This window comes from Myotis daubentonii, chromosome X (genome assembly GCF_963259705.1).
Source record: "Myotis daubentonii chromosome X, mMyoDau2.1, whole genome shotgun sequence".
Classification (NCBI taxonomy): domain Eukaryota; kingdom Metazoa; phylum Chordata; class Mammalia; order Chiroptera; family Vespertilionidae; genus Myotis; species Myotis daubentonii.
In genome coordinates this window covers 5,556,328-5,570,972 of record NC_081861.1, presented here as the reverse complement: position 1 = coordinate 5,570,972, position 14,645 = coordinate 5,556,328, and the positions used below count along the sequence as shown (strand labels likewise).

Here is a 14,645-nt window from a genome sequence, read left to right as displayed (position 1 = left end):
ATACATAGAAGATATCTGTGTACACACACACACACACAAAGTTGTTCATTACAGCACTGCTTGTAATAGCAAAACACTGGGAAAAAAACTGAAATATATATCAATAAGATCTTAGTTAAATAAAGCATAATACAACTATACTATGAAATTGTGTGCAGCCAGAGAACCAAGATGGCGGCATATGTTAATGCCGGAGTTTGCTGCCTCGAAGAACCAATTCAGAAGTGAAACTAAAAGACGGAACGGACATCACCCAGAACCACAGGAACGCTGGCTGAGTGGAAGTCCTACAACTAGGAGGAAAAAGAATATCATACCAAGACTCAGAGGAGGCGCAGTGCTGAAGTCAAATTCTGAGGTGCGGAGTGCGCGGAGCGGGCTGGCGGCGGAGGGCGCGATTGGCGTTTTCAATCGGGAGGGAGTCGCAGACTCTGAGCTCCAGATCTGGGCGAGTCTTTAGGGACCCAGACTCAAACGGGAGAAGGGGGACTGTCTGGCTTCGGTCGGAACTCGAAGGCAGCTTTCTCTCCGAGGTTTGCAGCGGTTGCTGGGACTCTGTGAGGCAGAGCCTCTGGTGACAGGACTGAGAGCTGCCATAACAGCTCTCTCTGGCCCACCCTGTTGATCCTGTGCAAACCGCCCCGCCCAAGCCCTGCACAGAGGCATTTGCCGGATAGCCTCAGGCAAAGGCTAAATTAGCACCGCCCTAGAGGACAGAAGTTCTCTCACTGCAGACACAGCTGATTCTCACAGCCAGTTGGCCTGGAGGTCAAATCCCCCTAGTATTAACTACAACAATCAAGGCTTAAATACAAGACTGCACACAAAGACCACTAGGGGGTGCACCAAGAAAGCATAAAAAAATGCGGAGACAAAGAAACAGGACAAAACTGTCAATGGAGGATATTGAGTTCAGAACCACACTTTTAAGGTCTCTCAAGAACTGTCTAGAAGCCGCTGATAAACTTAATGAGATCCTCAAGAAATCTAATGAGACCCTCGATGTTGTGATAAAGAACCAACTAGAAATTAAGCATACACGGACTGAAATAACGAATATTATACAGACTCCCAACAGCAGACCAGAGGAGCAAGAATCAAGGCAAAGATTTGAAATGTGAAGAAGCAAAAAACACCCAACCAGAAAAGCAAAATGAAAAAATCCGAAAATACGAAGATAGTGTAAGGAGCCTCTGGGACAGCTTCAAGCGTACCAACATCAGAATTATAGGGGTGCCAGAAGATGAGAGAGAGCAAGATATTGAAAACCTATTTGAAGAAATAATGACAGAAAACTTCCCCTACCTGGTGAAAGAAATAGACTTACAAGTCCAGGAAGCGCAGAGAACCCCAAACAAAAGGAATCCAAAGAGGACCACACCAAGACACATCATAATTAAAATGCCAAGAGCAAAAGACAAAGAGAGAATCTTAAAAGCAGCAAAAGAAAGAAACTCAGTTACCTACAAGGGAATACCCATACGACTGTCAGATGATTTCTCAACAGAAACTTTGCAGGCCAGAAGGGAATGGCAAGAAATATTCAAAGTGATGAATACCAAGAACCTACAACCAAGATTACTTTATCCAGCAAAGCTATCATTCAGAATTGAAGGTCAGATAAATAGCTTCACAGATAATGAAAAGCTAAAGGAGTTCATCACCACCAAACCAGGATTATATGAAATGTTGAAAGGTATCCTTTAAGAAGAGGAAGAGGAAGAAAAAGTTAAAGATACAAATTATGAACAACAAATATGCATCTATCAACAAGTGAATCTAAGAATCAAGTGAATAAATAATCTGATGAACAGAATGAACTGGTGATTATAATAGAATCAGGGACATAGAAAGGGAATGGACTGACTATTCTCGGGGGGAAAAGGGGTGTGGGAGATACGGGAAGAGACTGGACAAAAATCGTGCACCTATGGATGAGGACAGTGGGTGGGGAGTGAGGGCGGAGGGTGGGGAGGGAACTGGGAGGAGGGGAGTTATGGGGGGGGGGAGAGGAACAAATGTAATAATCTGAACAATAAAAATTTAATTAAAAAAAAACAAATTGTGTGCAACCATCGAAAAGAATGATATTAATGGGTAGCCAAAGTTAATACCTTAATCAATAAAGAAATTTTTAAAAAATGAATTGACAAGAGCATAACAAATTAATCACAACCAAAAAAAAAATAGATGAGGGGAATTCTCATTGTATAAATGTATTCCAGATACTAAAAAACAAACCCAATGATAAAAAAAAAAAGGAGAAAGGATTTGGACACTCCATCAAAGAGGATATAAGGTTAGCAAATAAGCACATAAAATGATGGTCAACATCATAAGGCATTAGGGATATTAAATTAAAGCCATGATGAGATAACACTACATATCTATTAGAATGGCTAAGATAAAAATTATGAAATATACAAAACTGTTGAAGATGTTGAACAAATAGAACTATCATACATAGCTAGTTTAGATGCAAAATGGTACAGCCACTCTGAAAAATGGTTTGGCAGTTTCTTATAAAGTTCATCATACCCAGCAATCCCAGTCCATGCTATACTACTCGGCCAGAAAAATGAATGAACAAATTGGATGGATCTCCAAAGTGTTAAGCTGAGTAAATAAGGTCAGTCTCAAAAGGTTGAACATCGACCTATGAACCAGAAGGTCATGGTTGAATTCCTGGTCAGGGCACATGCCCGAATTGCGATCCCCAATAGGGGGAGTGCAGGAGGCAGCTGATCAATGATTCTCTCTCATCATTGATGTTTCTATCTCTCTCCTCCCTTCCTCTCTGAAATCAATAAAATAATTTTTTTAAAAAAATAAAGGTAACATACTATGCAGCTCCATTTTTTTTTTTTTAATCCTCATCTGGGCCCCCAGGATCAAACTGCAACACAGGTACGTGCCCTTGACCAGAATTGAACCTGTGACCCTTTGCTGGCTGGGTGGATGCCCTAACCACTGAGAACACCAGCCATGGTTTATATGACATTCTTGAAAATGAAAAACCATAAGGGAAGGGAATAGATCAGTGGTTACCAGGGGTTGGGAGTAGGGAGGTCTGGCTACAAAGGGCGTGTTAAACTGTTCTGTATCTTGTTGATGATGGTGGATACCAGAATCTATGCATGGGTTAAAACTCATTGGACTATGCACCAGAAAATAAATTTTATTATATGCACATTAAAAATAAGTTTAAAAAGATAAATTGTCATCAGCAACAATGATACCTTCTATTTCTCCATCTAAGGGAGGAACATCATCTCTCAGGGAGAAATTCATAGCTGTCCCTGGTATGTCCACCAAGTCTTCATCACTGGAGCTGCTCTGGAAGCTATTGAAACATCCCTGCTGAAAGCCTCTATTATCCATGGCTCCTGTGTAGAAAGAAAAACAGGAGGCTTATTATAATGACCTCCAAGCTCCTTAACATTTATTCTTTTTTAAAACTGTGGTAAATACACATAACATAAAATTTACCATTTGACCCATTTTTAAACTAGACAATTCAGCAGCATTAAGTACACTGACAATGTTGCACAATCATCATCACTAACAATTTCCAGAAAATTTTCATCACCCCAAACAGAAACTCGGTATCCAGTAAGTATAACTCCCCATCCTCACCCCAGCACCATATAACCTCCATTCTCTTGTTGTCTCTATGATTGGCTGACTCTGGATATGTCATACAAATGTTATCATACACTATATGACCTTCTGAGTCTGGCTTCTTCCACTTCTCATATTTTCAAGGCTTATTCATATTATAGCATGTATCAGTACTTCATTCCTTTTTAGGACTGAATAATACCCATTGTATGGCTATACCACATTTTGTTTAGCCATTGATCAGTTGATGGGCATGTGGGTAGTTTTCGCTTCTTGGGTTATATTTATTCTTATGTCTTTTTTTCATACTCTTCTTTTGACAATACAGACATGCAAACTACTTAGTATCTTCAGTTACCCTCTAAATGTAATGTACCTCTACCCTTAACATGTAGCTGAAAGCAGTTATTTTTAGAACAATGCAAGCACACACACCAAATGAGGACATATGTACAAAACTCACAGTAATTCACAAGTAATCAAGTGAAGTAAAAACTACACATCAGTATTGAGAATGTGGTGGCCATTTGGGAGTCAAGAAACATTATCTTATGCCTCTGAGTCTCCCAGAGTTCCTAACACAACATAAATGCACAGAAATACTGGGGGAAAGAGGCATATTATGCTATTCAATGTTGTTTTCTGCTCATGAATTTAATATGAAAGATGAAACATTTTTGACATCCCAAGTGCAAACCTTCAGATACAAATTTTATTTAAAAAATCTTAGTTTATTGATTTTTAAAAACCATCATTATAGCCAACTTTACGTTATCTACCCTCTTCCCATACATTTTGTTGTTGTTGTTAATCCTCACCAGAGAATACTTTTTCATTGACTTTTAGAGAGAGTGGAAGAGAAACAGTGATGTGAAAGAAACATATCGGTTGGTTGCCTCCTGCATGAGCCCCAACCAGGGCCTGGCCCAGGGAGGATCCTGCAACCAAGGTATGTGCTCTTGACCAGAATTGAACCCCAGACCCCATGGTCTGCAGGCCGACACTCTATCCACTGAGCCAAAGTGGCTAGGGCCCCTCCAATTTTTTTAAATGAAATCTTGATTGAGAATCATAGTCAGGAAAGTTCTATTGGATTAGGCAAATAATATTCCTTTTGAGGTATTCCAACACTTTTAAAAAACTTCTTACTCTGGGTTATCAGAATCATGTGTGATGAATATGGTAAAAACTAAATAGGACAAATTAAGCAATAGGCCTGAAAATTGGAATCATAACAGATAAATTCAATATTTTAAACATTGAGCATAAAGGAGAAAGAACTGACATTTACCAGGTGCTTATCAATTTTCAGGCTTATGTGCTTAAAGTGAACTCTTCCACTTAATTTTGCAAAGTCCCTATGTTATGGCATTATCACTCCTAGTGCAGATAAGGAAACTAAAGCTCAGAGAGGCTAAGTAACTTGCCCAGTTAGTGTTAAAAAAAAAGTTAAACTCTAAATCATGTGTTCAGTTTCACAATACCTCACTGGTAATAAAGAGATCAGCCTGACTTAAGTGTGAGTGACATTTATGAACCACCTCCTATGTACAAATCACTGTGGGATAGTGGGACAGATACAAAAATGATGCTGGTTAGGATAGATGAGATGAAGATTGGAAGACAAAGACTTGGGAGTTTTCAACATCAAGGTGATAGTTGAAACCAAGAGAACAGATATTCCAAGGGAAACCTTCCATTCACTTGCAGATAAGGATGAATATAAATCAAAGAAATACATTACCAATATGCACAAATAACTTGAACTCTGTGCAGATATGAAGTAAACAATAGGTTCCCCAGGAACATTACCATGCTGATGTGATCATAAAGGGAAGGTAGGGTCATTTACCCAAAGGTATTAATAATGTACAAAATCATTGATCATCAAATCATTTCCTCAGCTACAAAATCTCTAATTATGCTATGTGGATCAGGTGAGTCCTAGGCCACTAAGAATTCACGCTTTGTGATCTTAGTAGAGTTCCTTTGGTGTTCCCCAATCCTTTTATCCTCACTCGACTCTTCCCTCTGGCTCTATCCTGCTTCCTTCACTCCCCTTCTCCAAGCCCTCCTGCAACAATGCACAAATTCCCTGTCTCAGCTGCACTTCTAGGGAAACTGAGGTTCCACAGGATCCTTAGCAGTTTTTCCTATTACTAACAACACAAAAGAAATCCTGAATCTCTCTGCCCACGCCCCCTTATCTCCAGGAAGAAGCGTCTTTACTCTAGTTTTAAGGGGAAAAAAATCTCTTCTACTTTGCTCTGGATCTGACTGAGATAACAGCTTCTCCCGACCTTACTCTGATTTACAAAAGCCCCACTCCTTATCTATGGGGAATATGTTCCAAGACCCCTAGTGGATTCCTGAAACCACAGATAGTACCAAACCCTCACATACTGTTTTTCCTGTAAATAAAACTTATAATAATATTTAATTTATGTTAGGCATAGTAAGAAATTAACAACAACAATAATAAAATAGAATAACTATAACAATATGCTGTAATAAAATGTATGTGATTATGTTCTCTCTCTCTCTCCTCTCTCTCTCCCCCCCCCCAACCCCCAACATATATGGCAACTGAGGTGGGTAGTGGATACAGCATGGGTATGCTGCACAAGGGATGATTCACACCCAGGGTGGGATGGAGCAGGACGGCACAATATTTCATCATGGTACTCAGAATGGTGTGCAACTTAAAACTTAGGAATTATTTATTTCTGGAAGTTTCCATTTATTATTTTTGAGCCACAGTTGACCATGGATAACTGAAATGCAGAAAGTGAAACTAGATAAAGGGGAGGGGGCTACTGTACTTAATTTTACCCTTTAAGGAAATCTACTATATCTCTAGCTCTCACCTCTACCTCAACCTCCAGTCCTAAATTCCCAAGAACTACACTTGACACTTCTGTAGCACTCCAGACTTAACAGAATAATAACAGGGATGTGGGGCCGGGGGAGGGAGAGTGGAAATAACATTAACTTGAGTACAAAAATTAAAATGCAAAGAAGGCATGTTCCCTGCCCTCATCCTCCACATCAACTTTCCTTTTAAAATGCAGGTAGCATTAGAGTCAATATTTGCACCTAACATTTGTCTAACTCTGGGATTTACTACATTCAGTGAACCTACAAAAAGCACTCAATGTCAGGAATATATATTCCAGGTTTCTAGAAATCTTGGCTGAAAACAAGCACCATTTTAGAATAACTGAGTCTAAGGGTAGCATACCTCAGGAGGTTTTCTTTTTTTAAAATATATTTTATTGATGTTTTTACAAAGAGGCAGGGAAAGGGATAGAGAGTTAGAAACATCGATGAGAGAGAAACATCATGAGAGAGAAACATCAATCAGCTGTCCCTGCACACCCACTACTGAGGATGTGCCCGCAACCAAGGTACATGCCCTTGACCGAAATCGAACCCAGGACCCTTCAGTCCGCAGGCTGACACTCTATCCACTGAGCCAAACCAATTGGGGCAGGAGGTTTTCTTTTTGTTTAATTTTATTAAATGCCCATGAATTCCATATAGTAACTAGTACTGAAAGAGAGGAAGACAATTTGAAAAATAATGCAGAATCCTTTCCCTTTTTCTCCACTGTTTACATGTCTCATTCAGGAAATTATTTAAAATACACAGTTCTAGAAACTCTACATGAGCCACACAAATCATAGAAAGAAAACGTATGGGGAATCCAAAAATAATTTGTTTGGTTGTGGGACATGTCCTATAGTCATATTTTCAGATGGGTATAACTATTGTTCTGGGAATTCATTAAAACAAAATAATGATGATACAAGATGAAAATTCAACAAGGGGGAAGCTGGAAAACTCACTAGTTTCCCCATAGGGAACTTACACACTCCTTCCTGTAACCCACTGACACAGAACAATTCAGCTAAATTGAGCTGCCTCGTTCCAAACATTTCCTGGAGCAGCTATCTGGTTCACTGTTTGGGTTATAAAGTGCTTCCTTAATAAGTACATAGAAATAAAGAGTCAACAAAAGAAAATTAGAAGAAGCAAGTAAATCAAGCAAAACAGATGTTATAAATGGGAGTTCAACAAAGGAAATAAATACAATCAGTAAAACTCAAAGTGGTATTTGCCCATGGTTAATTCATTCTGGTACAATCTTTGAGTTGTTTTTTTTTAATATATTCTTATTGATTTCAGAGAGGAAGAGAGAAGGAGAGAGAGAGAAACATCAATGATGAGCGAGAATCATCCACCAGCTGCCTCCTGCATGCCCCCCACTGGGGATCGAACCCACAACCCTGGCATGTGCCCTTGACCAGAATCAAACCTAGGACCCTTCAGTCCCCAGGCCAATGCTCTATCCACTGAGCCAAATCAGCCAGGGCCAGTCTTTGATTTTATTTTGCAGATATTGAGCTTCAAGAGAAAAAGTTAAAGCATCAAAAAAATCAGGAAATCATTTAAAGTTCATTAATGCTGAGATTTGAAATCGTATCTAGTTGAACTCTAAGTCCAGTGCTCTTTCCATGACAGTTTGGGGCTTCATTATGACATGTCGTTCTAGAGAATGGCACATCTGGAATAAATCAAACCTCTAGATGGCCACAAGCCTGAGGTCAGCCAGATTTTACAGTAGGCCAAGAACAAAGTAAGAGAATTTGATTTATTATCCCAACTGGTAGATTATAAATAGGGTTTGTCATATAATGGAGGCCTGGGGAAGAAAACAGAGAAAAATGTTGTTTTGGTGGATGTGTTACATAGCTAACACTTTCAGCTTAAAGGCACTTTTTGTCACTTTCTTGCTTGAAATCATAAGCAGATTCCCCATTGCTTGTAGGGTAAAGTTTAAATTTCTTTTCATGGCATTCAGGGCCCAATCAAATATAGATCCCATCTACCCAGATAGACTTACCTCCTACTACAAATTTGTTATACTCCTCATAAGGCCATGTACTTTTATGCCTCCTTGACTTTGTTTAGGCCACATACTCTATCAGGAATTTCATCCAGTACCCCATCTTCTTTTCGATCTCATAAAACTCCATTCAGTCCATTTAGGGCCAGTTCAAACAGGCTTTTCCTTCCACACCCCCTTTGTTCACACATCTATGTTGATTGCATAATCTCTTTCACTGGGTCTTGTGATTACATACATACACCATATCCTTCTCATTTCTGTTGTTACAGCAACTTTAGTGGTCCAGAGTACATGTTCAATAAATGCTTATTGAGGAGGATTCCAGTCAGAGAGGAAGGGTTAATAGCTAATCAACAAATTTATATGGCTGACACTCAATATAGCTATGCCTGTTACTATGAGGGTAGGGAATTGGGGATACAAAAAACATTTGTTACCTTTGTCACTACTCTCAAGGAATTTATGATCTAGTTTAAGAGAAAACTTTTACATAATGCAATTACACAACAGGTAAGTATTACACTTTTAGAATAAATATGCAATCTACATTCAGAAAGTGGAGAGGAGATTGTAAGCTAGAGAGGGCTTTAGAGAGAAGAGAGGGTATTCTAGGCCTAAGGGAAAAAATGGCCAAAGACTTAAGATGAGAATGAGGCTGACATTTGTGCTTGACTAGAGGAGAGGGTAGGTATCTTTGAGCAAATGGATGGAGATTGATCATGAAGGACCTGGGAAACCAATGGAATCACTGTGCTTTTTGAGAAGCAACATGATAAGAACATAATTTTAAGAGCTAAGTGTGGCAGCAATGGGCTGGAAGGGAGAAAAAAGGAAAGGGCTAGAAGGCCAGTTTGCTACTTCCAGTTTCATTGTAGGTGATTTGGAAAGGAAGAAGAAGAAAATATATATATATATAACAAACAGTTGTACTGAAAGAGCCAGGTCAGAGGAGAATGATGCTAGTGACAGTGGCATGTGTGGATTCAAATAAATCAATACTTCCATTTCAGCAAACCCATTTGGCAAAAACAAATGTATAAACCAATGGATGGGTTGATACACAGGGCCTTTCAATGAAGAATGTAAAGTATATCCCATATTCCAATACTAGCAAGCACAATGAAGCAATAAACTTTCCTATTCCTTATTTTTGCTCCACAAAAATATCTGTTGACCTGCATATGGCATGCTGGGAAAGTATTATATGCCAGATACTGCAGATGTAGCAAAAGAAAAATGTAAGAAGAAGAAAGGCTTAAGCGAGACATTATACAATTTATCAATGTATAAGTATTGCCATATCATCTATATAATAAAAGGCCAATGGCCGTAACAACCAAAATGACCAAACGAACGGTCACCAGGAAGTGCATGGAGCACCACTCAGTCCCTCCCCCACAGCCCACAGGCTCCTATCACAGCAAGGCTGGCGGCCAGTGGGTGGATGGGGCAGTGGGAGGGTGGGCGAGGCGAGGTGGGCACGGCAAGAGAGGCAGGGCCTGATCAGTAGCTACCATGGAGACTGCGGATCAGGCCTGGAGATAGGCCTGGAGAGAGTCAGGGCCTGGTCCATAGCCACTGCGGAGGCTGCAGATCAGGCTTGGAGATAGGCCCGGAGAGACAGCTGTCAGTGGAGCCATTCTGGATTTCCCAGAAGAGCCAATGGCTGCCTAGGAGGTGGAGCTTTTGATGCTGACTGGCATAGAAACCAACTAATCAGAACCTAATCTAGGTGAACTGCAAAGACAGAACCTAAGGTGGGGGCTGAGGAGGGGTTTTAAGGGCAACAGCTGTTTGGTGTAAGATGTAAGAGATCAACTAAAGGACTTATGCATATAAGCATAACCAATGGACATAAGACACTGGGGGATAGGGGAGGCTAGGGGACTGTCTAGGGCGGGGGGGGGGGAAATGGACACATATGTAATACCCTTTGTAATACTTTAAGCAATAAATAAATAAATAAATAAATAAATAAATAAATAAATAAATAGAAAGAAAGCGGTTCAATTTTTAAATAACCGGTTTGGCAGTATAGTGCATATGGCTGGCTATCAGTCCAGATATAGGGGTTATGTACTTTTGTCTGCCAAAAGCATCTCCTCCTGCTAAAAAAGGCTTCTCCCCCTCCCCCCGCCACATTCAAGCAATCTTATCCTATATAATCTATACTAATAAAAGGGTAATATGGTAATTAGACCAGGTAAACCGGACATCTTCCGGATGTCTGACTTCCTTCCGGACAAAGCCATAGTGGTGGGGGCTGAGGCAGAGGCAGTTAGGGGCAAGATCAGTCTGGCAGGGGAGAGCAGTTAGGGGTGAGATCAAGCCAGCAGGGGAGGGCAGTTGGGGGTGAACTGGCCTGCAGGGGAGGGCAGTTGGGGGCGAGATCAGGGCAGCAGGGGAGGGGAGTTGGGGGTGAGATCAGGCCGGCAGGGAAGGGCAGTTGGGGGCATTAAGCAGGCAGGCAGGTGAGTGACTAGGAGCCAGTGGTCCTGGATTGCAAGAGGGATGTCTGGCCTAAACAGGCAGTCAGACATCCCCCGAGGGGTCCCAGATTGAAGAGGGTGCAGGCCGGGCTGAGGGACACTCCCCCTCCCATGCACTAATTTTATGCACCAGGCCTCTAGTTAAAAATAAAACATGAAGCCCAGCCAGTGTGGCTCAGTGGTTGAGTATTGACCTATGAACCAGGAGGTCATGGTTCAATTCCCAGTCAAGGCACATGCCTGGGTTGCAGGCTTAATCCCCAGTAGGGGGCATGCAGGAGGCAGCCGATCGATTCTCTCTCAACATTGATGTTTCTATCTCTCTCCCTCTCTCCGTTCTCTCTGAAATTAATAAAAAATATTTTTAAAAAATAAAACAAAACATGAAGACAATCCTAAGTATAACATTGAAGATGATAACAACTGGTACACACATAAAATCACCTTTTTCCTACCCCCTATACTTTGAACTAGTTGAGGAAAGGTGTTAAATCTGTGTTCTTAAGTGCCTAACACAATGGGATATCTCAGTAAATAATATATTTTATACTCAAATTCCAGTTTTAGTTACTTTATTTAGAAAAGCAAAAATGAAATGTGAATCATCAAGTGTAACTTCTGAGATGACATAGAAGATGCTTATTTAGAAGGTTTGGACCAATCCTTAACCCAGGGTACCTTCTCTACCTGTCAGAACTGTGGATTAAAAGTCTTAGAAGGAAAAAATAGTGCTTCTTCTCAAAGCGTGGTCTTCATCTGTGAGTCATCCTCATAGATAAGTAGGGGTTATGAGAAAAGACAGAAATCAAAGGAAGCATTAACAGAACAGCAGTTCCCAAACTTTTTGGTCTCAGGATCTCTTTAGTCTTCAAAATTATTGAGGAGCCTAAAGAGTTTTTATTTATATGAGTTCTATCTAAAGATATTTACTCCTTTAGTAATTAAAACCTGGGAATGTTTAAAATAAATATTTATTAATGTATTTATATATAACAATGATCAACCCACTATATGTTAATATTAACATTTTTAAAAATCCATATATTACAAAACAAAACAAATTAGCAAGAGGCATTTTTTAAACTTTTTGATGTCTGCATTAATAGAAGACAGCTGGATTATGCTTCACATATTCCATTTATCATCAGAGAAATGACATCATTACCTGTCACACAGCCTCTAGAAAACTCCACTGTATATTCATGAGAAAATGAAAGTGAATAAGGAATATAATGTCTTAATATTAATATGAAAACAGTTTAGATCTTGCAGATCCCCAAAAGGGTCTCAGGAATCCCCAGACCACACTTTGAGAGTTGTTGAAGTAGGAAAAGAACACAGAACTGAGAAACTATACTTGGGCATTACCCATGATTGGTGAGAAGAATGAAGAGGATAAACCAGTTAGAAGAGACCATGGTGACAGCTATCAAAGTGAAGCAAATGACAAATATTTCATGTAAGTGTTTTGCCAAAGGAGTAATAGCCTTAATATATAAAGAAATTGTTCAGATCATTAAAATTGGATCCCAACAGATAAAAAGGCAAAATACATTAGTAGATAATTTGTTTAAAAAGGGCTTCAAAATTCAGACAAACTAAAACAATGATATGTTATCTTCTCTTAGCAGATCAGCTTTTCTTTAGTTTTATCTCAGAGATTTCTCAAATACGTTAACACCCTGTTATAAAAGTTTTCAAGGGACTGACAAATGAGATGGCTAGAGAAGTGTCATGAGGTTCAAGGACAAGGGTCTGTCAGGCATAACAAAGACGACATCAAAATTTATAACTATTTTCACCAGCAGCCTAGGGAGTGCACTAACCGGGTCCTCCAAATACTGGCGACACCAGCCTGCCAAGCTTGAGTCCAGCAGAAAGGACTGTTGGCTGCACCCAACAGGGACGTTTGGTGTGCTCTTTCTCTGGAGAAACAGAGAAATACAGACAGACAGTGAACCGTGAGGCTTTGGAACAGGGGCCAGTCTTCCCCACCACCTGCAGCCTCAGACAGCACCACATCCAATGGAAGACTGTTTTGATCTCTCTTCCCAAGTCCTGGTGGCCCCACCCTACTGAGCTCAGTTCCTCAAGGGAAGGAAGGGCCGCAAAGAGCTGGAAACTTCAGAGAGGAGAATGTCACCCTCAGAGGATCTGGTCCAGGCTCCAGTGGGTGCGGCCACACAGAGAAGGGCAGGTGTTAAGCTCTGTCTCCCCTTCCATGGGCTTGGCTGGTGCCTCCCCCAACATAAGATTATCTTTTTTAAAATATATTTTTATTGATTTCAGAGAGGAAGGGAGAGGGAGAGAGAGAGAAGCATCAATGACGAGAGAGAATCATTGATCAGCTGCCTTCCACATACCCCACACTGGGAATCGAGCCCACAACCCAGGCACGTGCCCTGACTGGGAATTGAACCGTGACTTCCTGGTTCATAGGTTGATGCTCAACCACTGAGCCATGGCAGCCGGGCTAACATAAGATTATCGTGATCTGTTTTCCCAAATCTTGGTGGCACCATCCTGCTGATCTTGCTTCTGCAGTTGGGAACAGCTGGCTGCACCCAACCTGAACCAGTGGTGCACTCCTCCTGGGGAGGTAGAGTTGGAGAATCTAGCAGAGAATGAGTGGTATTGCTGTAGGCAGTTAGGCAGACATGAGCAGAGCAAGAGAAAGCCCCAGGTGCCTAGCATTGGACAATCAATTGTAGGGGGGACCTCACCCTCAGGGTAACTTTTCCTCCTCTAGTATATCGCTGGTCCTGAGGTTTGGACCCCCTGACCTTTCCTCCCTAGAGATAGCATCTAGGCCTCAGTTGTATTTCAGCTCCAGGCCCAGATATACAACAAAACCAGCCAGGGCTGGCATCAGGACCAGCTGCATGGAATAATAATGACCCCCTGCCCTGGTGCGGGCCAATCAATCAGTGGAGACCACAACCCTGAATGGACACACTTGGAAAACTTCTGAATATTCTATTAAGATATTTCCCTGGGACTTCCTTAATACCGCTGCCCTTAAAACCCTTAGGATAGAAGACCCAATGCGCTCTCCCTCCCAGGAGCATGCTCCTGCCTTTCCCTTCCCTCTCTATTTCCTTTCCCTTTTCCCCCTCCCCCTCCCAGGCACATTACCATTAGATTCCTCACTCTCAAGCTCCAAGGGCCCTTCCGTTACCTCTAGAATTTGTTTGCTAAGCCCATTTATTCTAGGAATTACTTTTTCTATCTCTGTAATTTATCTAATAAATTACGGTTTGGGCCTGGACTTTACATTATTTCTTAGCCAAAACCCAAGTACCAAGGTTACTGAACCCGTTGGTCAGACACCTGTTGCCATTCTCACCTACAACAATTCTCACCTATGGTTCTGGAATAGGGGCCACATCTCCCTATTAATTGCTCAACCACTGAGTTATGGCAGCCGGGCTAACATAAGATTATGGTATGCTGCCCCTAAGAAGGGGACCCACTAGCACCATCCTCCTGACCCAATCACCCCACCCAACTGAGCTTATGTTGAGTGAAAGGGACAGTGGGCATGCCAGCTTGGGCCCACTTTACAGTCTTTCTTCAAAAGGCTCTGGAGGAAGTCCAGGCAACTTCAGGAGGTGGTGGAGCAG

At 41.1% G+C, this 14,645-nt stretch overlaps 1 protein-coding gene across 3 annotated transcripts in view; it reads right to left on the bottom strand.

The window, feature by feature from the left end:
• Window positions 1–14,645, bottom strand: part of CLCN5 (chloride voltage-gated channel 5) — a 175,279-nt gene that overhangs the window by 59,166 nt on the left and 101,468 nt on the right. For 2 of the 3 annotated variants that reach the window (XM_059679912.1, XM_059679913.1), the window contains one exon: window positions 3,240–3,386. In XM_059679912.1, coding sequence (XP_059535895.1) covers window positions 3,240–3,386 — 147 coding nt within the window. Of the gene's footprint in view, window positions 1–3,239; window positions 3,387–12,848; window positions 12,948–14,645 lie in introns of all 3 variants that reach the window. The other variant, XM_059679911.1, reaches the window with a different exon arrangement.